This window comes from Nanorana parkeri, unplaced genomic scaffold, assembly GCF_000935625.1.
Source record: "Nanorana parkeri isolate BGI_ZX_2015 unplaced genomic scaffold, ASM93562v1 scaffold78, whole genome shotgun sequence".
Classification (NCBI taxonomy): domain Eukaryota; kingdom Metazoa; phylum Chordata; class Amphibia; order Anura; family Dicroglossidae; genus Nanorana; species Nanorana parkeri.
The window spans coordinates 1,715,287-1,739,904 of record NW_017306346.1 but is presented as its reverse complement, the minus strand read 5'-3'; the positions used below and the strand labels follow the sequence as shown (position 1 = coordinate 1,739,904).

Sequence of the window (24,618 nt, the reverse complement as noted above, 5' to 3'; positions counted from 1 at the left end):
GGGGGGACAAAAGGTCCACCCACTACAGTCTGGCTTTAAAGAACTACAGGAGGGGGCGGGGGCAAGACCAGTTACCCTGCACAAGAAGATAGAGCAGCAGTAACTGGTCTTTATTACAGGTGTTGCATAAAGGAAATGCACTGAATTACTGCATAGATCTGGAGAAAATGCAAAGCACACTAAGATTCCATTGAGAGTACCTATGTTTGTTGTATTTAGACAATATTTGCCTATCCTATAGTCCAGCTTTAAGTCTCCTTTAGCTTAAAGGAGAACTATGGGGTTAAAGGCTTTTCCCCATAGTTCTCTGAAGGGTAACGGGAGGACACAAACTAGCGTCCTCCCGTCACCCAAAGCACAGTATACCACGGTATAGCTCGCGGTATACTGAGACGCCGCAGCCGGAACGGATCCCGACAATTATGTCTGGAACCGCCCAGCTGTGTGAGTGACAGCTGGCTCTGCCTATCTAGGGGCAGAGACAGCTATACCCTCCCCCGTCCGTTCCGCCAGTCAGCGCTGGAGGATTGGACAGGGGAGGGGAGAATCCAGTCACTCCCCTGTCACAGCTCTCTGCAGTGACAGGATCGAGAAGTGAGCGAACGCCGGTATGTGTTCGCTCACTTCCCGATCTACTGAGCCAACCTGTTACAGTTTAATTGTCACAGGTCGGCTCAGATTATGAGGCTGAGTGAAAAGCACTCACCTCATAATTCTCCTTTAAATCTAAAACACAAATATATGCAACATCTTTATTCATTAATACATCATTGTATTGATTAACACAACTAGAGTACCTGAATTTGAGTTGGTGTCAGTCTCTTGCAATCCCCTGTACAGCAGCACTTAGACTGGGAAAAAGACAGGCAGCACTGGGAGTCAATCAGCTGTATTGCATGCAAATATTTTAACAATGCACTTGCTGATAGGAGTAGAGCATAGAATGGACAGAAGAATTACCTCATTTGTCTGTTGCTGCTCTTTTATTGTCCAGTTAAGAGACTGGGGATGGAGAGAGGAAACCAGTGTATTTCTTAAATGTGACTGGTGTCATCCACCTACCTGTGCGGTGTTATAGGGCTGTGTAATTTCAGAACTGAATAAACAGAAATCCAAATCATTTGGCAGGTAAACAGCTTCTTTGTATGCATTTCATATGTGTATTTGATTTGTTTGCCTGGAGTTCAGCTTTAAACATGTAGCCAACATATATTAGGCACTAGTAGGTTACTGTAAAAATAAAAAGGTGAGATGAATAGATTTAGTAAAAGAGACATCTGGGGACTGTGCACTGCACAAAGTAAAATAACAACGGGCAAGGTATATAGTTTACTTCCTCCTATGTCATATATCTTGAAGTCCAGATGTACTAAAAGTGAAAACTTCAAAAAGTACAAGTGTTCCATCAACACTGAATTTCATTAGACACATTTCATACTAATATTACCCAAGGGAAGCATTACTTCTTCAGCAGGCAGTACTTCTTCAGCAGGCAGTACAAAGCTGTGTACTTTGTAAAGGTGTTTAATAATTGCCAGGGAACAGCAGTGACATCATCACGTGGAGGAGTTCAGGAGATAGTGTGGGTGTTTGTAATCTCTTGCAGATATTAAAACAGTAGGTAAATAGCAATAATAATTAAATATAAAAGGAGAAGAAAAAATGGATGGTATGGGGAGGAACAGAGCAGATTTACAATAAAGGGTCATGAATTAGGTAAGTGGGGAATAGAGGACAGCAACATAAAAGGATTCCCTTAGTGAAATCATAACTATGGAAATACATCATGTAGCCACCTCATCTGCAGCACACTGAAATTAATGCTGATGATATAACTGTGTCAACTAGCAGTTACATTTCTCAGTTTCCAAGAGATTTCATCACTAGTGTAGCCCCTACCGGGTGTGTGCATTTATCGGGTCTTTTCTGCCCGTGCGTGCCCGCTAGGGGGCGCGCGCGAGCAGAAAAAAATTGCCGTCTGGAGACGGCAACCCGCAGATGCTGCAGTGCCGTCCGTTTTTTTACTACGGGCGGACGGCAAGAGGTTAAACCTATTACTTCCATTCAGTAGTCCATAGCTAGTATCTCAGTGGTCATTAAAGCCTCTGGTATTATACTATTAAATAACTGGGGCAGAGCTCATTTCTACTAGGGGTAAGGCATAGTTCCAATGTGGGCAACATTTTTATGTGTTGTGAATGCTGTTTGCTCAGAATCTAGACCCCCCTTTACCTACTGCACAGAAATTAATGTGGAGACTAATGAATCCAGATCAAACAAAAATATACTACTCAGCAAAGTATTTATTTACATTTTTGTCCAAACACTTACAGTTATCTTGTTTCAGAACAGCTGGGTCCACCTCTTTCAGCTCAGGCTCCCTGAACTTCCTGTCCAGCACAAAATCACAAGGAACAGAGCAGTCTCCAGCAGCTGTCAATCTACTAGCTTGAAGAAGGGAGGAAAAAGTAGAGGGGAGGAAAGTGACTTACCCTGCTGTGTCTGTGTGGCTTACTAGCACACACAAGAGTGGCTTCATAGGACCCCTCAAGGGAAAGGAGCCACCCTAAAACAGGATATCAGGGCCAGTGCTCAGGAAACCAGCTGATTCTGCAGAAAACTAAAACTTTTAACATCAAGAAGCAACATTCATTGTAAGAAATGTAATCAGCATATCAACCCTTTGACTTTAATATCGCTTTAAAATAGGTGCTTGCCAACACAAAAGGTGCTTGTGTTTAACAGTTTTTTGTTTAGACACCTTGTTGGACCTGACAGATCTATTTTTAAGCGACCATTCAAGCATGTCAGGACCACAAGGGAATTCTCTAATTTATTGTAAAAGTCACCCACAAACTTCCTTATGCACAAAAACTGAGGTCACTTCACTATTTTGAGATGGGAGTGTTAAAGGCTCTCTATTTCACAGTTAACTATACTGAAAGGTAGACTTTAAAGTGACACTAAACTCCTCTGATGGACTACAATCACAATACAAATTAGTAAACTAAACATGAGATTGTAGTCCATTATGGGAGTGAACTTGAAGTGGTGGCTACTTTATAACACACACAGGGACCATAGGGAATAAAAGTAACCACCCCCCAGAAGGAAGGACACCAATTGCACCAATTCACAGATGATCTGAGAATCTACAGATGAGTGATACACAAATGGAATACATTTTTATTAATAGTTAATGTACTAGAATGCAATTTTTTAAGATTTAACTCCTGAGTTTAGTGTCACCTTAAGCGTACCTGTTCCTTACAAGCAACACTACATTTAACTGAACAAGCGCTGCAATGCGATGGCTGTGCACTCAAATTTGGTCAATGTAAATATCAAGATTCTGTCATTTAGGAATTTAATTACAAAGCACATATTCACTTTTCTTTTCAGGACATTTTTTTACTGCAGAAATGTAATGGTGGCCCATAGATCCCTGATTGGCTGGATATGGGTACATGCAGTAGGCAGAATTAGGACAGAATTTGCTATAGTATATTTTATAAAAGGAGGAAAGGGAGAATTTAACTCATAGAAGGTATGTTTTATAATATCTAAACAGAGTAATTCATCATGATGATAGGTAACATCATGACATTACTGGTCCTCTTTAATCTACATTTTGTGATTTAAGTCCTCTATGAAGTTATCTTGTGTAATAAAGCTAAATGTTTAAGCTGTCAAACCAGTGGAACTGCAATATAGTTTAATACGCACGAGAACCCCCTCCTATATTTGTGATTATATTGTTCTCAGGAGCAGCTGTTTAGTATCTCAGCTCATTTCTTTGTGTTTGAAATTAAAATTTGCTGTTTAGAAAGAGATTTCTATATGCACTTCAAGAAGTGAACATTTATTTTGTTAAGTCCTCAAAGCCAGGTTATACAAAACCACCAGAAACTAATAAAGAACTTTAAAGTATTTGAATGAAGGCTTACTTGGTTCAAAATTGCTTTTTAATTGCCATTTTTAAAGCAAACTCAAAAGAGTGTTTTCTTTTATTTGTTCAGAGGCCACAGAGTAATAAATGGTGTAGATTTTTCTCATGCAGCAAGAAGCAGTAATGTCATACATTTACTTTAATCCCTCTAAGATCTTCTAGTAACCATTAACATGCCTTTTGGCAACAATTTAGAAGCATACAAATACTAATATAGAGAACCTTACTTAAAACTATTAAATTGCCTAGGATGGGGATAGAATGGATAGGCTACATGATTATCCCTAAAGCCCTGTCCTACACTTAGAATTGCCTTTCATAATCTGTTTCCCACACTTGTCTATCAGAATTTGGTGGCAGTCTTACTGACTTCACTGACAAACCTTCTGGGAAAAATGGGTACAGAAAAAAGGAGAATAATGTTGGAAGAAACACACAGCAAAAAACTTTTTAGCTATATAAACTTTTCCGATCCTGGTTACCCAAGTATTAAATGGACTTGTATATATTCAGAGGGGCTTTAAAGAGCAGGGAGTATCCTTCAATAACTGAAGGACAAAACATTTCTGTGTTGGCATTAGCAACTTTCCTTTTTTTCTTAGGATTAGAAATTGAAATAAATAATCTGGTCAGTGTAGGAAATACAGCAATCCCACTCCACCAATTTTGTACATCAGTCCTTTCAATCTTTATGCATCAAAACTGAGAGCCAGTATGAGCCCTAGGACAGGCAACATTTCCAGATTCTTGGGTTGTGTGAAAATATGTTTTAAAGTACATGTATAGTGGTTTTGCAGATATTTTCTTTTTAGTTATGTAAATATGAAATATTGCATATTAATAGTGTTCAGTCCTCTATTCAGCCAGTAGATAGTGCTCTAGTCTCCTTTTCACACCATAAGCTGAATTACTTTTGTGCTGTGCTAAAAGAAGAATACCGGCTACAGAACTAGAATTAGTCATCTGAGCAGTGACTCATCCCTTATCAGAGGGCTCAGTACAAGGGGTTTTTTTCTTAATAGAGCTGCAAAGCAAAATGCTCTAATGTGCCGTCTCTTTCAAATGAAAAATAATTAAATCATAGTTTTCCTTCAAAGCAAATTTTTTTTCTTAATTTTTTATGAAAACACTTTGAAGTTGCAATACATGCATAATACATAGTATATGCATGCACAAGCAAAACTGTACATCTTGTGACTTTTCCAGAAGGTCTCCTAGCTGTTTTGCAGGCACAGTGCAGGACCTGAGGCTCTCTTTGCAAGCTTCACAGCTCAGAAATCATACAGGGTTATTCACAAAAGGGTGAAGAGTTTGGAGAAGAGAAGGCAGGAGAAGTGAACAATCTAGGCCAATATAGCTGAATTGGAGAATTTCTCCAAATCAGCTATGTGGGCCTAGATTGTTCACTTCTCCTGCCTTCTCCAAACTCTTCACCCTTTTGTGAATAACTGTAATGCTCTGGACTACAAATCCCAGAGACGTAAAGCTTATCCCAAGGATGAGCCCAGCTGTAAAGCTTGGCAAAACTTTCATTTCTATTTGTTGTCTGTTCTTGCAGCAAAGCTTCAAGGAAACTGACCCAGTAGAATTTAAAAGTACTTTACTTGGCGAAAATGCTGCGTGTACAAACTTAGTTACAGGGAAAAACAAATACATAAACAAGACATACAGGCTGCTACAAACAAACTATCACATGCACCCACTACACTATCCTTTCTAGTACATGTAATGCTTTCTAGGAGGGGAAACACTGAAAAATGTACTTAGCTCAAGCCGCATGTTCCTAAATTCCGTAATGAACCGGACTTCTTGGCACAGACGTTCGTCGTTTGTCCTGATCTTGAAGCAAGTCCTCTTGTCTTGTGAAGCCCCCTCATACTGTCCCCCTCCTGTGAAGCCCTCGTCTTGTGAAGTGCTCTCAACCTTTTCAGCTACTGGCTTTTTATTGAGAGAAACTGGCCAAACACTTGGAAGCGCAGCCCCGTTTCACTATTAGGAAAATGAAATACCATGCATTTCACTTTCCCACCTCTAGGTGGCAGCGTTGTATCATAAATTGCCATCAGTAGTCCAGATTTGATTTGAGTCTTGACCAGGCTAGGTGTGCCTGTTTACGCAAACTGACCCATATCACCATCCCATTGTGATACGAATAATGGGAAACAATACAGGACAAGCCACACCATTGTGAAAAAACAGTTTGGTCTGTTTAGATGGCACCTTCCATTGTGTGAACCCAGCTCTCCATCAACAAACAAACAAAATCTCCGTCTCTATTGCAAATCTATGCGTGTCTGAAAAAGTCCACTAAGATATATCGCAACACAATAACCCTGATAGTCTTTACACACTTCGCTATTAGTATGTCATCATGCTCCGATATTTAGGGCAAAAGGGGCAGACAGTCATTACACAGAACACTGACTCCTTCCACTCCTGCCCTGTGTTTTCTCTTGTAATTTGTTGACAACTGCTTTTTCTAAAATGAGTGTAGCACTATTGGTAATCAGCTTTGCCAGAAAGAGCCCTGGCATGCACCAGCAGGACCCAAGCCTGCTGATTGGCCAGGTATTAAACATTCTCAACACCAAAAAATAAAAATATTTCTAGCACACCTTGCTGAAACCAGCTAACAGAGCAAGTGACTAAAATGCACACTCCATGCTGCTCTGAATGACCGGGTTGAAGCAGACTGGTTAATTTTTCACACACGGTGCCTTAATTGACAAGTTAGCAGCTACCCTGATTAATGCCTGCACTTGATGTCACTCTAAAGCTTTCTAAAGAAGAGCAACCTAAAGGTCTTTACTGTCAGGTAGTCCGCCCAATGTATACCTGGAAATAATGCTTTTTATTACCATCATGGTGAAAGGTTAGAAGGGCCAAAACACACAGTGTGCCCCCTCAGATGCATACAGATGTGCTCCAAATGTTTTGGGGCACATTTAGAAACCCACAAACTCCAAAAACCAGCAAAATCATTTGCATTTTTGAACCAATTACACCCAGTAAATTCTCTCACAGCTTAAATTCTGAGCTCTTTAAAACGTTGATCACGTTGGTTTTGGTTCTTTAATAGAAAAAGCAAATGTACACAATAATGGAAAATTTCTATGAACATTGTGCTTTGAGTAAAGTGCATAATCTACGCATCTGCGTGCTTACCATTGGTTTGCAATGCATTAATCCCTTTATTTAGGACTACTGTAAATATTTTCTGTTTCACAGTTAACTTCCTCTCCAACATGTTTATCTTCAAAAGATACTTCAAAGACTGTTCTACTAATATACAACACATGAAAGCACAATGTAGCCGATTGTGATTCACAGACTGTTTGCTGTTTATGTTTAGATTTTGTTGCATGACTTTCTGTTATGATTGCTCCATTTCTTGTGCTGTTAATGATACATGACTTTACAGCAGACATAACAGAGTGTATAATGCGCTATGATTCTTACAAGAAGTCTAGAGCAGCGGGTCTGAACCTTTTTCATGTCAGTAACTGCTCTGTAACATACGTAGTGGTAAGCACCTTTATAATCAGAACCTTTTAAAACTTTAGCTGGGTTAATAAAATATAGAAAAAAATATATATAAATACATTTTAATATTAAAATGGATTTTAAAAAATTTAAAATGTTTACATTTTACCATTTAATTGTGTAGCTGTCAAGCAACTGCGATCAGTCTGATAACCACATACTGCATAATATTGATGTGTATAGTAGACACAGTTATTGGTACTTGTTAATACACCGTGGACTGTTGTGCAGATTAGTAGTGGTAATGTTTGCTTATTGTATGTTTTTATTTTATCTTCATGGATTGCACCAACATTTTTTTTTTAAATATATTCATTTATTTAAAGATTTTCCAATACAATAGAAAAGTAGACAAAAAATAGACAAAAAGGCATAACATAAAATCTCCAATACAACAAGCCGCAGTAACTAATAATAAGTATAAATTAGCAATGAATCACAAAAGTGAATCAAACTCGGTAACCGTACAAGTACAATAAGGATAAGAGGGAATACAAAAGGGACCTGGGGCCAGGCTACAAATCATTCCCTATAGGATGCCTAAAGGAGCTGCTACCAGACATCGAGGCTCATAGCCGGAAAAAAACAAATCCTTAGGAGCAATAACAGAGGAGGGCCATTCAAGGGTGTCCAGGACCGCAATAAACAAACATAGTACATAGGGCTTGCTAAGAGTGCAGTATGGGGAGGAAGAAAGAAGTGTACAGAAGAAAAGGAAGATATAAACAGGTGAGAAAGAAGACACAGGGGGTGATTTACTAACCTAAACACACACACACACCAGGTGTGTGTGATTTTCACACAGCAAAACGTATTTATCAACCAAAAAGTCTCTAAAAGCATATTTCCACTAATGCCATATATGGAAAAATCATGCACATGATGCATATATAATGCTGCTTCACAGTTTAGACAAAAATGGTTAGCTCATGCATTTACATTCCTTGCATTCATCAACGCAAGCAACACAACATAGAGCTAATTTACCCAACATCACCTTGGAATTCCTTCAGGGCTTTGCACAACACACCTGCTGGGTGTGTACACATTACAAAGATGTTTAGATTCCACCCATAGATCATGCTGGGAGGGAACACACTGCAGAGGTGTATACACGTTCGTGGTGTGTTTATAAGGTTAGTAAATCAACCCCACAGAATCAAGAAAGGAACACTACCAAACCGCAGTCCACCCCCCGGGAATCTAACACTGAGGAAAAACTAGTAGGAGCCTCAATCTGAAGCATCTTGCAACAGGGAGGAATATTCAGAAGAGAAAATTAGTTCCAATAGAACCATATCTTACAGTGTTTATCATGTAAACCCCTGTTAGACGAGACCAGATCCTCCATGCGCTCCACCTCTCCAACCCTATGAAGCCACATGGATACCATGGCCCTATCTTTTTTCCACAGCTCAGGGATGCAACACCTGGCTGCATTCAAGAGATGCGGAAAAATAGATTTCTTAGGAAAAGAGTTATTGTGTATGAGGAAAAAGACCGGATCCCACGGGATTTCCCTATCTGTGAATTTGCAAAGTAAGCACTTAACAGCGGACCAGAGGGGGCTACCCCAGGACAAGACCAAAAGATGTGCAAAAGGTCCCACATTGATTCGTTGCAATGCCAACAGCAGTTCGGGACAGAAGGAAACATGGAGTGGCTTAAAGCCAGATCCTGAAAACTGGAGGACTTAAAAGTCAAATGGACGAGGTTGGCTACTTGTTCCTGGGAAAACTGGGCGTTAAGGTCTCGCTCCCATCACCTTAAATAATCCGGAACAAAATCTGGTGATGGGGTAGTCAATAATGAGTACATGAAAGAAACCGCATGGCGTAACAGACCAGGTTTGAACACATTCCTTTTCAAAAACAGTAGGTGGATGAGAAAAAGCTGCAGTAGGCAGCTGAGGAAATGAGACAACTGAATACCCCTCCAAAAACCCAAAGCAGAAGTCTTGGGATCCGAGAGGAGAAAATTCCTGGCGGGCCATGTAACCTCGCGGACAAAATGACGTCATTCAGACCCCAAACGAAGGATGGATTACCCACTACTGGTAAGAAGGGAGAAGGGGATGGTGAAATATAGGGGGAGTCAAATATCTTCCGACATACTTGCCAGGTGGCCCAACCGTAGGGTGAGAACGAACATTCAATGGAACATGTGATTCACATCATGGGAGGCATAGCATGCTTTTTGTCGAGCTTGAGAAAGAGGTATTCCAGGCATAGCAGTAGAAGGACCAGTGTAGCCTGCTCTACGTCCACACAAGGCTTCAAGTCTCGATTCTGGCACCAAATCCTTCTGATTTGAGCTGCTACTGGGGCGGTTTACACCACTTCCAGTGCTTCCTTGATGATGAGCTGTTGAAAATCCCTTTGATTTCATTAAAAAATCCTCCCTGTGTTCTGGGGGGTGGCAGGGGACACCCATGTAAATGGCACCGCAGCCACGACCCTCCGCCTGCAAAAAATAGTTCTTGTACAATTTTTTGTGATTGCATTAGACTGAAATGCAGGCATTGATGTGCCACACGTTCTGATGCGGTCGATCACACTGCAGACGGGGTTGTGTGGCTGCAGTGCCATTGACTTGAATGCCACGCCCCCTTCTGTCCCAGAACGAAAGGGGTATTTTCTAATGCGATCAAGTGCATTCCAGCAGCTAATCGTGCTGGAGCGCACTGGAAGTGGTGTGAACCGACCCACAAGCAGGTTTTGCTTTCCTTATTTGAGAATTCAAACCTGCTTGAATTGAACCATAGCCCATTGACATAAGCCCTAAAAGAGTTAAGAATCTTCACTGAATAAACTCTGTGAATATTCCCTTCAATTATCCAGTCATGTTAAAAGGAAATTCCTGTTCACGTTAAATACTCAATCATGTGCAGATGAAATAAGGAACAAGGAACAGGACTTTGCTTTCCACATGATTGGATAATGGAATGGAATATAAACACAGTTTATTGATTGAAGATTCATAGCTCCTTAAGTTAATCAGCCCAAATGGTTCTGTGTTGAGTCCTTCAGATTCCTAGAAGACCAGTGTGGAGAAACAACATTAGTTTAAAGCACAGAAGTGTGCATCTGTTAATGCAACAGTGATGTACATTAAAGTATATGCAAACCCTAAATCTATTTTCCATTTGTTTGGCATCATGCCCACGGTGTACACTTTCCTTAAGTGTATTTTGTGAAACCCCTGCAAAGTTTCTTAGCTTCATATTCTGCCAATAACAACACATCATGTTACAAACATTGCTAAGCCATTACCTTGCAATTAGTAGCAGTGTTGTCAGCCTACCTATTCAGTTTGCTGTTGGATTGCCTATCTGACAGACCTGAAGGGACAGCCAAATGACCAACTGAAGGAGCGCACACAGCTTTCTGACAACTCTACTGTTAATTGCAAGGCAGTGACTGAGCGTTGTCAGACTGCAGCGCAGGTACAATCTCCAGATAAGAAACGTTGTAATCAATGTACAAAGAAAGTCTGCAAAAAATACTGTATATAGTGAGACATAATGCCAAACATACTGAAAAATAGATTTTGGGTTTACACTTGAAAGCTGAACTCCAAGCACATTAACCTTCATTAAAATATTTTGGTCAATAGCCACAAAGGATACAAATTCAGATTGTGTGCGCCATGTACCTTCGGAAACCCATTCATTACCTTGTAAATGTGCTGGTGACTAACTACAGGAGTGGGCGGAGACAAGACCAGTCACCCTGCACAAAGAGAGAGAGAGCAGCAGTGACCTGCACAAGATGCTCCAGCACACAGGTGAAATTTCCCACTGCATTACTAAACAGATCTGGAAGAAATAAACAAGATTCAAGAAGACACATGCCTCCTTTATTTAGACAATAATTGCTTATCCCTGAGATTAGCTTTGAGTGGTTTCTTCAAACAAACACAAAACCTCTTTATTTTACTTAGTGTACGGCTTCATGATCTAACCAGACTGAATGTTTGCTAGGAAAATCAGTCCTTGCACAACAGGTGAGGACTACAATATTCTATTTGGAACAAAGCTGAGATGGCTTTGTTGACCAAGCTGTGCGTCTGCCTATATGCATATGATTGCTACAGAAACAGGTGTGCACAGGATTCTACAAACACTAAATATTTGCATGTTAATTTCTGGGGAGCAATAAGGGGACTGATTTAAAGCTAAATTACATCTTTCTGTCAAATTTCCCCTGCACAGGTTTACTCTATGCATATTAATTTCCAGACCTTTTTTTATCCATCAAGTCCAGTGTCCAGTCTTAGCCATAGCATTTTTATTATGCATGAAGTGAGTTTATGTAATGATCTTACTGCTATGCATTATGCATTTTACTACAGGCTAAATTGTTTCTTGTTGACCATGAGCATTTGTGAGCGAAATGGGATAATCACACAAGTCAATTACACTAATTCACTGTAGTGGATGATTGTAAATATTCTTCATTTACGGCAAACCAACGGCTAATCAAAGTTTACCGTTTTTATAAAGGTGATATACCACCTACAGCACTTGAGTTTTTGAACCCATTTATGATAACTGCGTTTTTGTAAATCAACTATCCTTGCTGTTGTTAATGTTATTTATACAAGTATGAAGCCATATCTTTGCTGGCCAGGCAAGCCTATGTACTAGCGACCAGATGGTAACCCCTAACCCATCTATTAATTCCCTGACTGTAAAAGGTATTAGACTGCAAGTTCATTAAATGTCCACAATGACTTCATGTAGTATGTAACTAGTTATGGTTTATTCGTTGTACTCACCAAACATTTTTACTGGGATTTTTGTCATACATTTTTCATGTAAAATCAGTATTATTTAACAACACAGTGATAAGAGCACTGCTACATAATTATTTGTGGCAAGCAATCATAATTTAGCTTTAGGCACAGAAAATCTAGTTGGTTTCGTTACCAAAAATGCCCACATGTGATATCAACATAAACTTGAAACTCAGTTACAAAGGGTTAGATCTAATAGACAAAAAAATATCTCCTTGGGTGACAGGCATCTAGATATTCTTCTAGTTGTACAGCAAATCCTGGTTAATACAACATTCCTATCTCCAAATCAGTCTACCTCTACAATTACTTCATCTAGTGCTATTGCATTTATTATTTATCTATTTCAGGTATTTATATAGCGCCGACAATTTACACAGTGTACATTCACATCAGTCTCTGCTCTCAAGGAGCTTACAATCTAAGGTCCCTATTACACATACATACAGGGCCAATTTAGACACGAGTCAATTAACCTTCCAGCATGTCTTTGGAGTATAGCAATCCCATTGGGCCAATATTTTGAAGCCGGTTGAAAACTAAGGCTTTGAGTGTTGAAAACACTAGGGTATACACTAACAGATTAATACCGTAACCATAATGCATGCTTTTATCTGGAATCTAAAGTCGTTTTTAACTCACCAAAAGATCAAATTTTATTATGCTATTTGTCCCTGGGCGCTATAATTATATTGCTGATACAAAGCATTGTTTTTAAATTCAGCTTTGTGAAAACAAATGCATATTTAAAAGATTTACATAAGAATGTATTTTAAAAAAAAAAGAAGGAGATGGAGTCGATTTAAAATAAATAAGGCACTAAAATTTTGTTTACAAAAAAAATGGGCAGTGTAGAGGAAGGACAGGTTGCCGCCCCAACTGCATTTTCGCCATCGCAGTACCCGAGGAGGTTGCCTCTCCTGCCTCTGCCTTCTTTAGGGCTTTTAAGCATTAGAACTGATAGGAGTGAGGAATAGGAGTTGTGTTGTCATATTTAGTTTAAGGAATGCCTGGAATATCATAATAACTGTATAACTGTAACTTGCTATGCATCTTTATGGCTGCTACATGTGTCTGTTCCCTTACGTCTTGCCCTTATTTTACTTGGGCAGTTTTTTTTTGCCACTAGATGGGTTTTTACTCAATACCCAGGCATCAGACCATTCAGTTAAAGGGGAGCTATAGGCAAAATAGGAAAATTATATATATGATCCAATCTGTCAATAGCATTAACACAGTAGTTTCTGGGTTTTTTTTCCTTTGTAACTAAGCTTTATTACCTGTTAATCCTTACTTAAAGTCCATTTAAAATTACGTGCCCATTCAAATCTACCCTGTCCCACAGGGTGACCATGCTGCAGAACCAACAACATTCTCACCCTATCACAGAAAGTGGAAAAATAAAATATCTATTGGCAGGATCAACAGGTATCAATTATGATATACTGTAGTGGGTATGTAAAAAAACAAAACTGCTGTGTTAATGTGAGTTACAGACTGCATTATATATAATTTTTTTTTGCCCATTACTCCACTTCACTTAATTAACTTTTATCACATATTTTGGGATTAGACTACCCATTTCAGCTCCTAATAGGATTGCTGCAACTTCATCTGCTGTAAATTCGACCATATGCATGCATAGCTAATAACTAGTGTGTGCCTCAATACATCCAGCTACTGCTGTGGTATCTCTTTAGATAACCTATAGTGCTCTGGGAATCGTGTATGAAATGTAAAACAAAATTTGCATCTATTTGGTAAAAACAGTTCTAAAACAAATTCTAAACTGATATCCCCTGCCTAACCTCCGACTCATGCAGGATTTGCGCATTTTTGAAAATAGCTGTCAAACAATGACCCTAATATGTGAGTGATTGGATATTTAATTGGGAGGATGCAGATTTCATATAGCTCTTCATCAGGCAGAGAATGGGCTTTCTCTCAGTAATGTAGATTTAAAACAATTCTGTCTGATAAATGGGTCATGTGGGGGATGCATTATGTTATGCTTTTTCAAATAGTTAACACACTTTAAAATCTCTCTCTTCACCTATCTGGGAAACAATTTCCAGTGTGAGAAGAATCTATATGTGAAAATTTCACAGAAAAGTCATTACCAGCAAAATACTTCCATCACCACTGTAACGTTGAATTCCCATTGTTTTTAAAATGTGACCTTGCTTTTGATGGATGTTTAAGTGGCTGTTATTGTTCTCTGCACCTCCATTAACTTTCTATCACAGCACTAATAACAATTACACTAACTGCACTGTAAATCCTTTCAACAAATTTACTTCCACTGAGGGTGATAAATTTAACTATTATAAAGCGGCGCCATCAAGTGAACTCTGAAAGAGAATTGCAGGACTGCTTTTAGAAGTTTAACTGAAATAATATACACTAGTGGGTGGCCTGACAAGAAGTATAAGTATACCCAATGCTACACTATATTAACATCATATGCTAATGTCTTGGCTATTCTACTTCTGCATTCTTGTCTATAGTTATTGGACTAGCTTTCTTATTCAGTAGCCAGTGGAAATATGTGATGTTTTATCAGAAATCCTGTCCAAGCTGACAAAAGGGAAGGGGGGTTAGGTATGTCTTCAGAGGCCTGTTACTCTACAAACCACAGTCAGATAGTGTAACAACAGCAATGTATATTGCCCTGCTTTACTGACTTCAGACCTTGGACAATACAAAGCACTTTGTGTATGGATTTATTTTAAAGTAAACATGGTTGTTTAGTCCTTGAAAGACACTTGAAAGTGGAACCCCAGGCATTTTTAAAATAGATTGAAGAGTTGCATACATTTTGTAATTTTTCCTTACTAACTGTTCTGGTGTCACCAGTGGCAAGGGCCAGACATGAGGGGAAATGTTTCTGAAGATATTCAAAGCAATACAAAATAAGAGCTTCTAACTATTACCCATACTACTAAAAACAAATGTATTTTTTGCTGCCTTTTTCTCCATTACTTTTGTTCCTGGTGACAGCAGGATAAGAAAGGTGGTGGACACAAACTGCAATAACAACCTGAGAGAGTAGCTGCATCCTCCCCCCATACAAAACATAAAAACATAAGTTTTGCTCTGGTTCTATTTTAAATACAAAATAAGGAATTGTGAGTAGGGGCCCATTGAGACATTAGTGGTCTGGCATGTTTACCACATGCACATCAACACACACTATTTTGCACTTTAATGTGCGTTGCATTAGGGCAGACCTTTCTTTTGAAATAGGCTATCAACGTATTTCAAATACTAAAAAATTAACTGTACCATTTTTATAACACAGCACACCACAGGCATGTGATTTGGCACCTTCTGTACTTGTGAATTGGGATAAAAGTCTAAATGGATGGCAGTGCAACATTCCACATACATGTGCATGAGGGAATTGTTGCAAAACATGCTTATTACCACACATTGGGGCAATGCATAGATGTAAAGCCAGCCTTAAAAATCCAGGGGCAGCTCAAATTAAACTCAATTTACACATATCTCCATTTGGATTGACTGTCCTTTTTTGGAACCAAATCCCTCCGTCTCTCGTTCCTCCTCAGTTGTTCCTCTTTTTGGTCTGATTGTACAGACTATGTACTTATACCAGACCCTCCCCTGTAAAATAACAGCTTAGAAAACAGGACATGTAAACCCACTTTAAGGTATGCAAAATCCGAAAGGGGGGGGCTTTAAAAAACGTGTAAGCTCTCTCGATATAATAAAAAGTAAAAATCATTTATTGTGATATAATTTTATCAAAATGTATTATATTAAAAGACTAAAAGACACAGTAGAGAAATTGATTCTTCAAAATACCCCAACATGTTTCGCCCAGTGGGGCTTCCTCAGGGGCTTGTTTAAGTCCTAAGAGTAGAACCAATCCATATGTGTTAAATTAATAACCACATCAACAATTAATTAAACAATAAAAAATAATATATATAATGAAACTTTTTTTTCTCCAACAATTAATTAAACAATAAAAAATAGTATATATAAATAAAAACTTTTTTTCTCTGAATAATTCGTCAAGACATATATATAACAAGGCGAACAGGTAAGGAACACATCCAAATATATTTTAGTTACATACAGAGTATAAAATACAAATAATAAATATATTTCCATTTATATGCACCTGCAAGCCTCTTGATCCCTTCCCGACCTGTGAGTTTGCGTCCTTGGCGCTGTGAGGAGGGAGGGAGGCAATTTGTTTCCTCCTCACTGGCCCCCAGCTTCTCTCGCTCACGTCCCATGCGGTGTACCGTAGTTCTGCCCCTAAGCGGGTGTGAATATGGTTGACAGCATTCATGGAGGCATATAAATGGCTGCTTATATGATGCACAAGAAAGCCAGCAAACAGTTAGCTGAAGACAAGCAGACCAAGATAAACTTATTTGGTTCAGATGGTGTCAAGCGTGTGTGGTGGCAAACAGGTGAGGAGTACAAAGACAATTGTGTCTTGCCTACAATCAAGCATGGTGGTGGGAGTGTCATGGTCTGGGGCTGCATGAGTGCTGCCGGAACTGGGGAGCTACAGTTTATTGCGGGAACCATGAATGCCAACATGTACTGTGACATACTGAAGCAGAGCATGATCCCTTCCTTTTGGAGACTGGGCCGCAGGGCAGTATTCCAACATGATAACGACCCCAAACACACCTCCAAGACGACCACTGCCTTGCTAAAGAAGCTGAGGGTAAAGGTGATGGACTGGCTAAGCATGTCTCCAGACCAAACCCTATTGAGCATCTGTGGGGCATCCTCAAACGGAAGGTGGAGGGGCGCAAGGTCTCTAACATGCACGAGCTCCATGATGTCGTCATGGAGGAGTGGAAGAGGACTCCAGTGGTAACCTGTGAAGCTCTGGTGAACTCCATGCCCAAGAGGGTTAAGGCAGTGCTGGAAAATAATGGTGGCCACACAAAATATTGAAATTTTGGGCCCAATTTGGACAATGTGTGGGGTGTACTCACTCCTGTCAGATACTGTATGTGTTCAGACAGTGCAAAGTATGGGAAAGGTTTTAGATTTTTGCTTGCATAACGCTGCTTGCTTGTGTTATTGTAACTTACTGCCAACTGGAGCTCAGAACACCTTCCTGGAAAATGTCAGAACTGACAAATTGTCAGCTTGCATCTACGTTTCTGATTCTATAATATGAAATTACATCAAGCTTAGAGTTATGAGTTGCTGAGAGTTGTTATAATGGCATAACTTTAAATTGAAATGTAGATGAACTTTGCTTTTGGGCCCAGCCATTTGCAGATGCAGCCTTAGTCACTATTAAAAAAAACTTTCTTGATGAAGACAGTGGGGTTTCCATAGCAGAGAGACATTTTAAAGGTGTCAATTCGCAAACTTTTTTATTTAGGTTTGTTCAATTCACCAAATGATTTAAAGCTTGGAATCTCTACCCATTAACATCTGTGTTTGCAGAAGTGATATTTTATTGTGTAACTCACTATTTAATGTTTCAATCCTTTTTTTTTTTAACAAGCCTAATTGTTAAATATGTACAGAAGTGTAAAGATTTTTGGCCATTTATCGACTGTTAGACAATTATCATATAAGCACCTCGTTCAGAGTGTTGTTATGACAGTTTTCGGGCAGTATTTTCTGCTCTGAGAGGGAGATTTTGAGGTGAATTGATAACTTCTGGTAGTGAAGCCTCTTTTTTGCAGTTTTTGGAAGATGGAACCGTTTGCCTATGCTTTATTAGATTTTAATATTATATATTAGTGTTATTACATTATTATGTTATTATTTTTCTTCTTTTTTTTTTTGCCGTGCGGTTGTAATTCATAAACGTTTTAACATGTAAACTTCACCAGTTTTAATAAAGTTGTTTACATACAACAGTGCAGTCTGTTGAAAAACGTCATTTGTAGGCTCTGTTCTCCTCCCCTTCTGGTCCCAGAACGCATCAATCAAATATTTTTTTGAACACCATAAACGTTAATTCTACGATTCAAGATGTAAAATTAACTGTTGAAGGCTACAAATTACGCTTCTGTTGCTAAAAGAACAACTCCCTAACGTTTCAGTCAAAAGCCTTAATGAGCATGCTAAATAATGATTGGGACTTTCTTGAATACCATGTTTTCAAGCGAAAAATACGGAGAGGTAAATTAAAAACTAGAGAAAGCAAATAACGTTTCTCTTTGTGAATTGACCCCAATGACTCTTACTTTCTGTAGCTGTAAGTATTAACTCCAGCGAAAACGTTTTTTCCACTAGAGCCAAACGTGCCTTCTGCCCTGGCGATTATTTTCTCTGGGGGACAGAAAGTGAAAGGAAATCTATAATTGTAGAGTTGAGAGAATTTTACAGTTGGGACACAGCATGTTCGGCTGACCCGAAGTGCAGAAGGAGTTCGACTCAGCCAATCCAACATCTGGATTGGCTGAGCCGAACCTCCGGCAGGATAATCACTGCTGTTCGGTCTATTCTTATAGATGCCGAACAGCAGTGAGTGAATAGCCGAATGCCACTGGGCGGCATTCGGCTCGGCTGTTCTGCCTGGTCCCTCAGAGGGACCGAGCAGAACAGAAAAATAGTTAAAAAAGTAAATAGAAAACGATTGTGCGGAGCTAGCAATGACAGCTAGCTCCGCCCAACAGTTTTCTATTGTCCGGCGGTTCTGCTGCCGTCAAAAAAAAAAGAAAAAAATAAGAACTCTCCCGGGCGCTCTGGGAGCCTCCCGCTCCCGCCTGCCCAGGAGAGAGACACTGCTTCATATTTTTTTTTCTTTATTCTGACACGGAGCCGTGTCAGAATAGAAAAAAAAAAGAAAAAAGTTTTGCCCATCGGAATGCATTGCTAGATTGCTATTGGATATTTCAATTTGCAATAGCCAGTAGTAAACTAGCATTGTACCCGCCCCCTGCTCATGGACCTGATGGAGAACTGCAGCAGAGGGCGGGTACAATGCTAGTTTACTATTGGCTATTGCAAATTGAAATAGCCAATAGGAATCTAGCAATGCATTCCAATAGGAAAATGTTTTTTATTTTTTTTTCTATTCTTACACGGCTCCGTGTCAGAATAAAAAAAAAAAAAGAAACAGCAGTGTTTCTCTCCTTGGCGGCCGGGAGTGGGAGACTCCCGGAGCGCCATGGAGAGTTTGCTGTTTGGAGATCAGTGTCCCTGGTTAGCAGGTAACCAGGGACGCTGATCTCTCTGCAAGTGGCCAGAGCCAGCCGTAAGATCAAGGCTGGCTCCGCCCAGCTGTTAGAAGCAGGCTGTCGGCCGGCCATTGGCCGGTCGATCGGCCAACTTCAGCTTTCAGCACGGCTCAGCCGAGCCAAGGCATATGCGTTCGGCTCGACTGAGCCACTCGGCCACGTTCGGGAGCTGTACGGGCTATTGTGAATAGCCCATACAGCACCCCTTCGGTTCTACTGAACCAAAGGGGTAATGGGACCGAAGCTAGCCGAAAGATCAGCCGAAGCTACGGCTAGATCCTTCGGCAGCTTCGTGAATAGACCCCTAAGTTTTGGGTAGTCCGCCTCTTACCGTCTCGCCCTGGGAATCCCTCCTTCAGCGGGAGGGTCTAAAAAAGCCTTTATCACTGGTGTACCAGGCCCTGTCAGATACGGCAGGTGTCCATAAACTCCCTTGCAGACTGAAGTGGGTGGTGGATGTGCCGGACCTCTCGGATGATGCCTGGGAGGAGTGGGATTACCCCTTCTCCCACTTGGTGTCGGTTCGGGACGTCTCATTCAATTCAAAATCCTGCATAGAGTATATTACACGCCTGCATGGCTGGCAAGGATATACAGGCATAATTCCTTCTCCTGCTGGCGCTGCTCGGCACAGCCAGCAGATTTCAGGCACATTTTCTGGGACTGTCCGGGGATTATGGGGTACTGGAAATCAGTCACAGACTTCATATCGCAGGTAATGGCACTCCCCATCCCGTTGACCATCTCTATGTGCTTGCTGGGGCTCACTGAACAGGCTGCTCCTATCACTGCCCTACGTACACTGATTGGGGTGCTGTTGTTCTATGCTAGGAAAATGGTAGTGCTGCACTCTCTGGCGGAGTGGAGGGGTATTGTGGACGCCTCTATAGATCTGTATAAAGCAGCTTACATCAGTAGGGGATGCCCGAAGAAGTTTGATAGGGTTTTGGGACACTGGACGGCCTTAGCTTGATGATGGTAGAACACCGAGTAGTACTGCTTTAGGATACCCCTTGGTGTGTGGAAGTTGACCTCCGGTCTTAAAAAATGTTTGTGTCAATGCTAACCTGCATGGATATTGTGCCGTTCTATACTGCTGCACTGTCATCTCCTGGTGTTGCTTGTCTCTTTTCATCTCTGCGCAACGCCGTACCTCTTCCTTGTGGGGGCGGTAGGAGATGACAGTGTACTCTTGCATTAGGATACTGAGCCGTCTTCAGTTAGGATAGTTTGCAACCTTGAGACTTGATCTGGCATGTGCATCTGGGGAGGAGAGGGGTGTTGGTGGAGGAGGGGGGTTTTGGTTGTGGAAACGTTATGTATAATTGTTGTATTAAGTATGTGCCCCTACTTTGGTGGGTGATGTTTGTAAATGTATGTGCCTATTGGAAAATTTATAAATAGCATTTTCAAAAAAAGTTTTGGGTAGTCCCCCAGTACTTTAGTGACACCATTAGAGCATCATCATGTGTTAGTAGATCACCCCTGGCAGCCAGCAATATATACAAAAAAGGGTGAGCGAGATACACACATCAAAGTCAATAACTGTCATAAGTGGAAAGAAAGGTAATGAAATAAATAAAAAGAATGCACAGCAAATATAGATAGAAAATGTTATACAGGTGAACTTTTAAAGTACCCTAGGAGTCATTGGCAAATGAAATAAATGATCTGAAAACACAATGTGTTGCACATAGGTTCAAATATGTATGTATATAGTTTTCCACAGACATGATAATGCAGAAAAAGTGGCTCAATACAAACACTTGAAATAGTCATCTAAACATATACAGAAGGAATGGATTATGTATCAGCCTGTCCATATATACTGGAACATTATAGGAACAATTAATAGAAAAGCCTTTAGGCCTCATTCACGCGCGTATTGTACAATATGCAACACATGCAAATAAATGGCTCCATACACATAGCCGCGTATGAAGCCGTATATATTTGCATAGGGATGCGCCCGGGCAGCGTATTGCTGCGTATTTACGCGCACATACGCGTGTTTATGCGTATATATGCACGTACATGCGTACAGTACATAAAAAATTCCATTACGAGTGATGCATTCTGAGATTGCATATAGTGCACACATATACGCATATACGCGTATAAATACGCGCATATACGCAATATACAATTTTGCTCTTGCATTGTGTGTGAATGAGGCCTTAGGGAGTTGCAAAATCTTTGAATGTGGTGAAATGTAATTTGTGCTCAAAGTAAAGATATGGAGAAAAAAAATGTGATTTTTCCTAACACGATCAAACCCAGCATATATTTTGATAGAGTTTTTATTTGTGGTCTTTATGGAATTTAAATTTAGCAAGTCATTCCTCATCATTCAGGCTTGGCAAACATGATCCACATTAGGTCTTTTCTATTAATTACATTTGGTGACCTGACTTATGATTTCCTGATTATTAGATTATATTTCCTGCATGAGAACGTCGCTTCCCTTCTTGAGGCGGCTCTGCTGTAATTGGTTTAGCAGCCAGTACCACCCGTTTGACATTGCCAGTAATTCCCAGGCGTGTCCTGGCAGGCTTTGTTTCAGTACTGATAGAACTGCTGTCCTTATGTTTTAACTATTGGCATGCCAGCTGCATTCATCTTTTATGTACAAGATGTACAGAAGAAGAAGTTCCTCGTTTTATTTAGAATATGTAACGCGTTTCCTATCTAACCTTTATGTTGTTAATACCATTAAAAGACACATACAGGTTTCTACTGGCCAGGTTTGCAAAATACTAGACAGTGGTAACCCTGTTTTGACAAAGTGTATTATTAGAAGTACTATTTATTTATCTAAATTAGTATTCTAATATATCAAAGTTGATCTTACTTTTTTGTATTTTCTAGGTCATTAAAAAGGATACTGGATTTTGGCGAGACTTTGGGTTTGGAATGACTTGTCAGTATCGTTCAGATTTCATTAATATAGGTAAGATGAAAGCATTGCTCACTACGGTCACCTGCTAGTATTAATAATTATACTACTGTATATTGTATAAATCTTACTGGGGCACATATTGAGTAATACACAGACTGGAATGCTTTCTTTTTCTAGAGAAAATGCTGTCGCAGGCATCATCCATTGCTGGATATGTAACCAAAATTCTTGGCATTTGGTTATGTGATTTCTGTTAAAAATGAGAATTAGTGTTTAGGTTGGGTAAAGCACCATTACAGCAAATATCACATGACCAAATACATACCTCCCAACTTTAGAACTTGAAAAAGAGGGACACTTGATGGAGAAGGGGACATGCAGTTCATAGAGGGTGAAAAGGCATTATATTAGGCTGAATATTGGGTGAGGCTTAATAGGGTCTACACTCAGTATTACACCACAAATGTAAAGCACGTTCCTTGTATTCCCAAAATACTCCTTAATTACAGAGGCACATAATTTGTAAATTAAACTTTTCCATTACACATGCCAGATAGTAACATTGTTCGGCTCACTTCACTTCTGATCGGTCATTCACTCGGCTGCCCTCGGCAGCTTTGTGAATAGACCCCTTTGTCTGATCCTACCTTAAAGAGGAACTTCATTAAAATAGTTTGTAACTACATCGCAACCAGTACCTGTTGAGACAATAAACACTGTGGTCAGGAGTATGCAAGGTACACTACAGCTTGCAGAGTGCAGCAGTCAGAATTGTATAACATTATATAATATAAATCACAGCATATGCAGCAGTCAGTAGTATGTAATGTAGCTTATAGCATGCATTATAGTATGTAATGTAGCTTATAGCATGCATGAATCAGGAGTAGAACACACAGCACAGAACACAAAGTACAAAGGTCATCTAGTCTTGCCTGCTGGTCAGCGGAAGGCAAAAAATGCCATGTCATTTGCAATCAATGGATGGAAAAAACACAAAGGTCTGGAAGGGAATGTGGAAGGTCAGTGTCAAAGAATTCCCCATCGTTAATGCTAGTGAGAGGAAGAATCCCCCTCCCAGTATCTGCATCAATGGGAGGAAGAATCCCCCTTCCAAGGCACTAGTGGTCAATAAATTAACCCCACTTTCCTTCTTTAGAGACATTGGCGGTCAGTGAAGACCCAGCCACACCAGAACAAATATCTCATTCTCCACCAAGTAAAAATCCCATATCCAGCAAAAGCTACCCCAGCACAAGCAAAAATCCACACAACACAAATCTCTAGAAAAAGATTTTATTCAAACTAAACTTGTCCTTTAAGGGGTTGTAAATTAGAATATAAAATAATGAAAATACAAATTATTAGTATAATAATAATTTTTTTTTTTTTGCAGGTGGTTTTGATTTAGACATCAAGGGTTGGGGAGGTGAAGATGTTCACCTATACCGCAAATACCTTCATAGCAACCTCATTGTGATCAGGACGCCTGTTAGAGGTCTTTTCCACCTCTGGCACGAGAAGCGCTGTGTGGATGAGCTGACTTCAGAGCAATACAAAATGTGTATGCAGTCGAAGGCCATGAATGAGGCTTCTCATGGACAGCTTGGAATGCTGGTCTTCAGACATGAGATTGAAGCGCATCTGCGCAAACAGAAGCAGAAATCCAGTGTGAAGAAATCTTGACACTTTCAAAATACACCGTATTTATTACTATTCTATCCCAAGTATATATGACAAAGCGTGAACACGAGTGTTCAATAAGATGGAGAACAAAGGATGCGTGTGGTTGAAATGAAGGTCTATTTTAATGAAGTTTCAAGATGATGTGGAAGTTTAAAATCTACCTGGTAGCTTAAAGAAACCAGTTAATTTATTGTAAAAAAAATTATCACCAATGATCTATTTATTGCGAACATTGTTGTTGCAAAGGAATACAAGAATGTACACAGCTTTTAGGTTTTATTTCATTGGCATATATGTGCACTAAAATTGAGGCACTACAGTGTATGTGCCACAGAAAGGTGTAACGGCAAGTATAATATGAAATGCAGAGCAATGGTGGAAATATACAACTTTTCTACTGAGCAAGGAAAGCTTCTGATTATATTTTTGTTGACAATGCAATTTTTGTGAAACCTAACAACGTGCTTTGAATGTACAGTAGCTTTCAGAGATAGCCTTACTCCAATATGATTAACCTCAGTATTTTGCAGCTGCCAAAAAAAAACAAG

At 39.8% G+C, this 24,618-nt stretch overlaps 1 protein-coding gene across 1 annotated transcript in view; it reads left to right on the top strand.

The window, feature by feature from the left end:
- The window catches only part of CSGALNACT1 (chondroitin sulfate N-acetylgalactosaminyltransferase 1), a 106,968-nt gene extending 82,821 nt beyond the window's left edge, over positions 1 to 24,147 (top strand). Inside the window, exons 6-7 of the mRNA XM_018576835.1 lie at positions 22,354 to 22,435; positions 23,781 to 24,147. Coding sequence (XP_018432337.1) covers positions 22,354 to 22,435; positions 23,781 to 24,070 — 372 coding nt within the window. The 3' untranslated portion in view covers positions 24,071 to 24,147. The remainder of the gene's footprint in view (positions 1 to 22,353; positions 22,436 to 23,780) is intronic.
- The last annotated feature ends 471 nt before the right edge of the window (positions 24,148 to 24,618 follow it).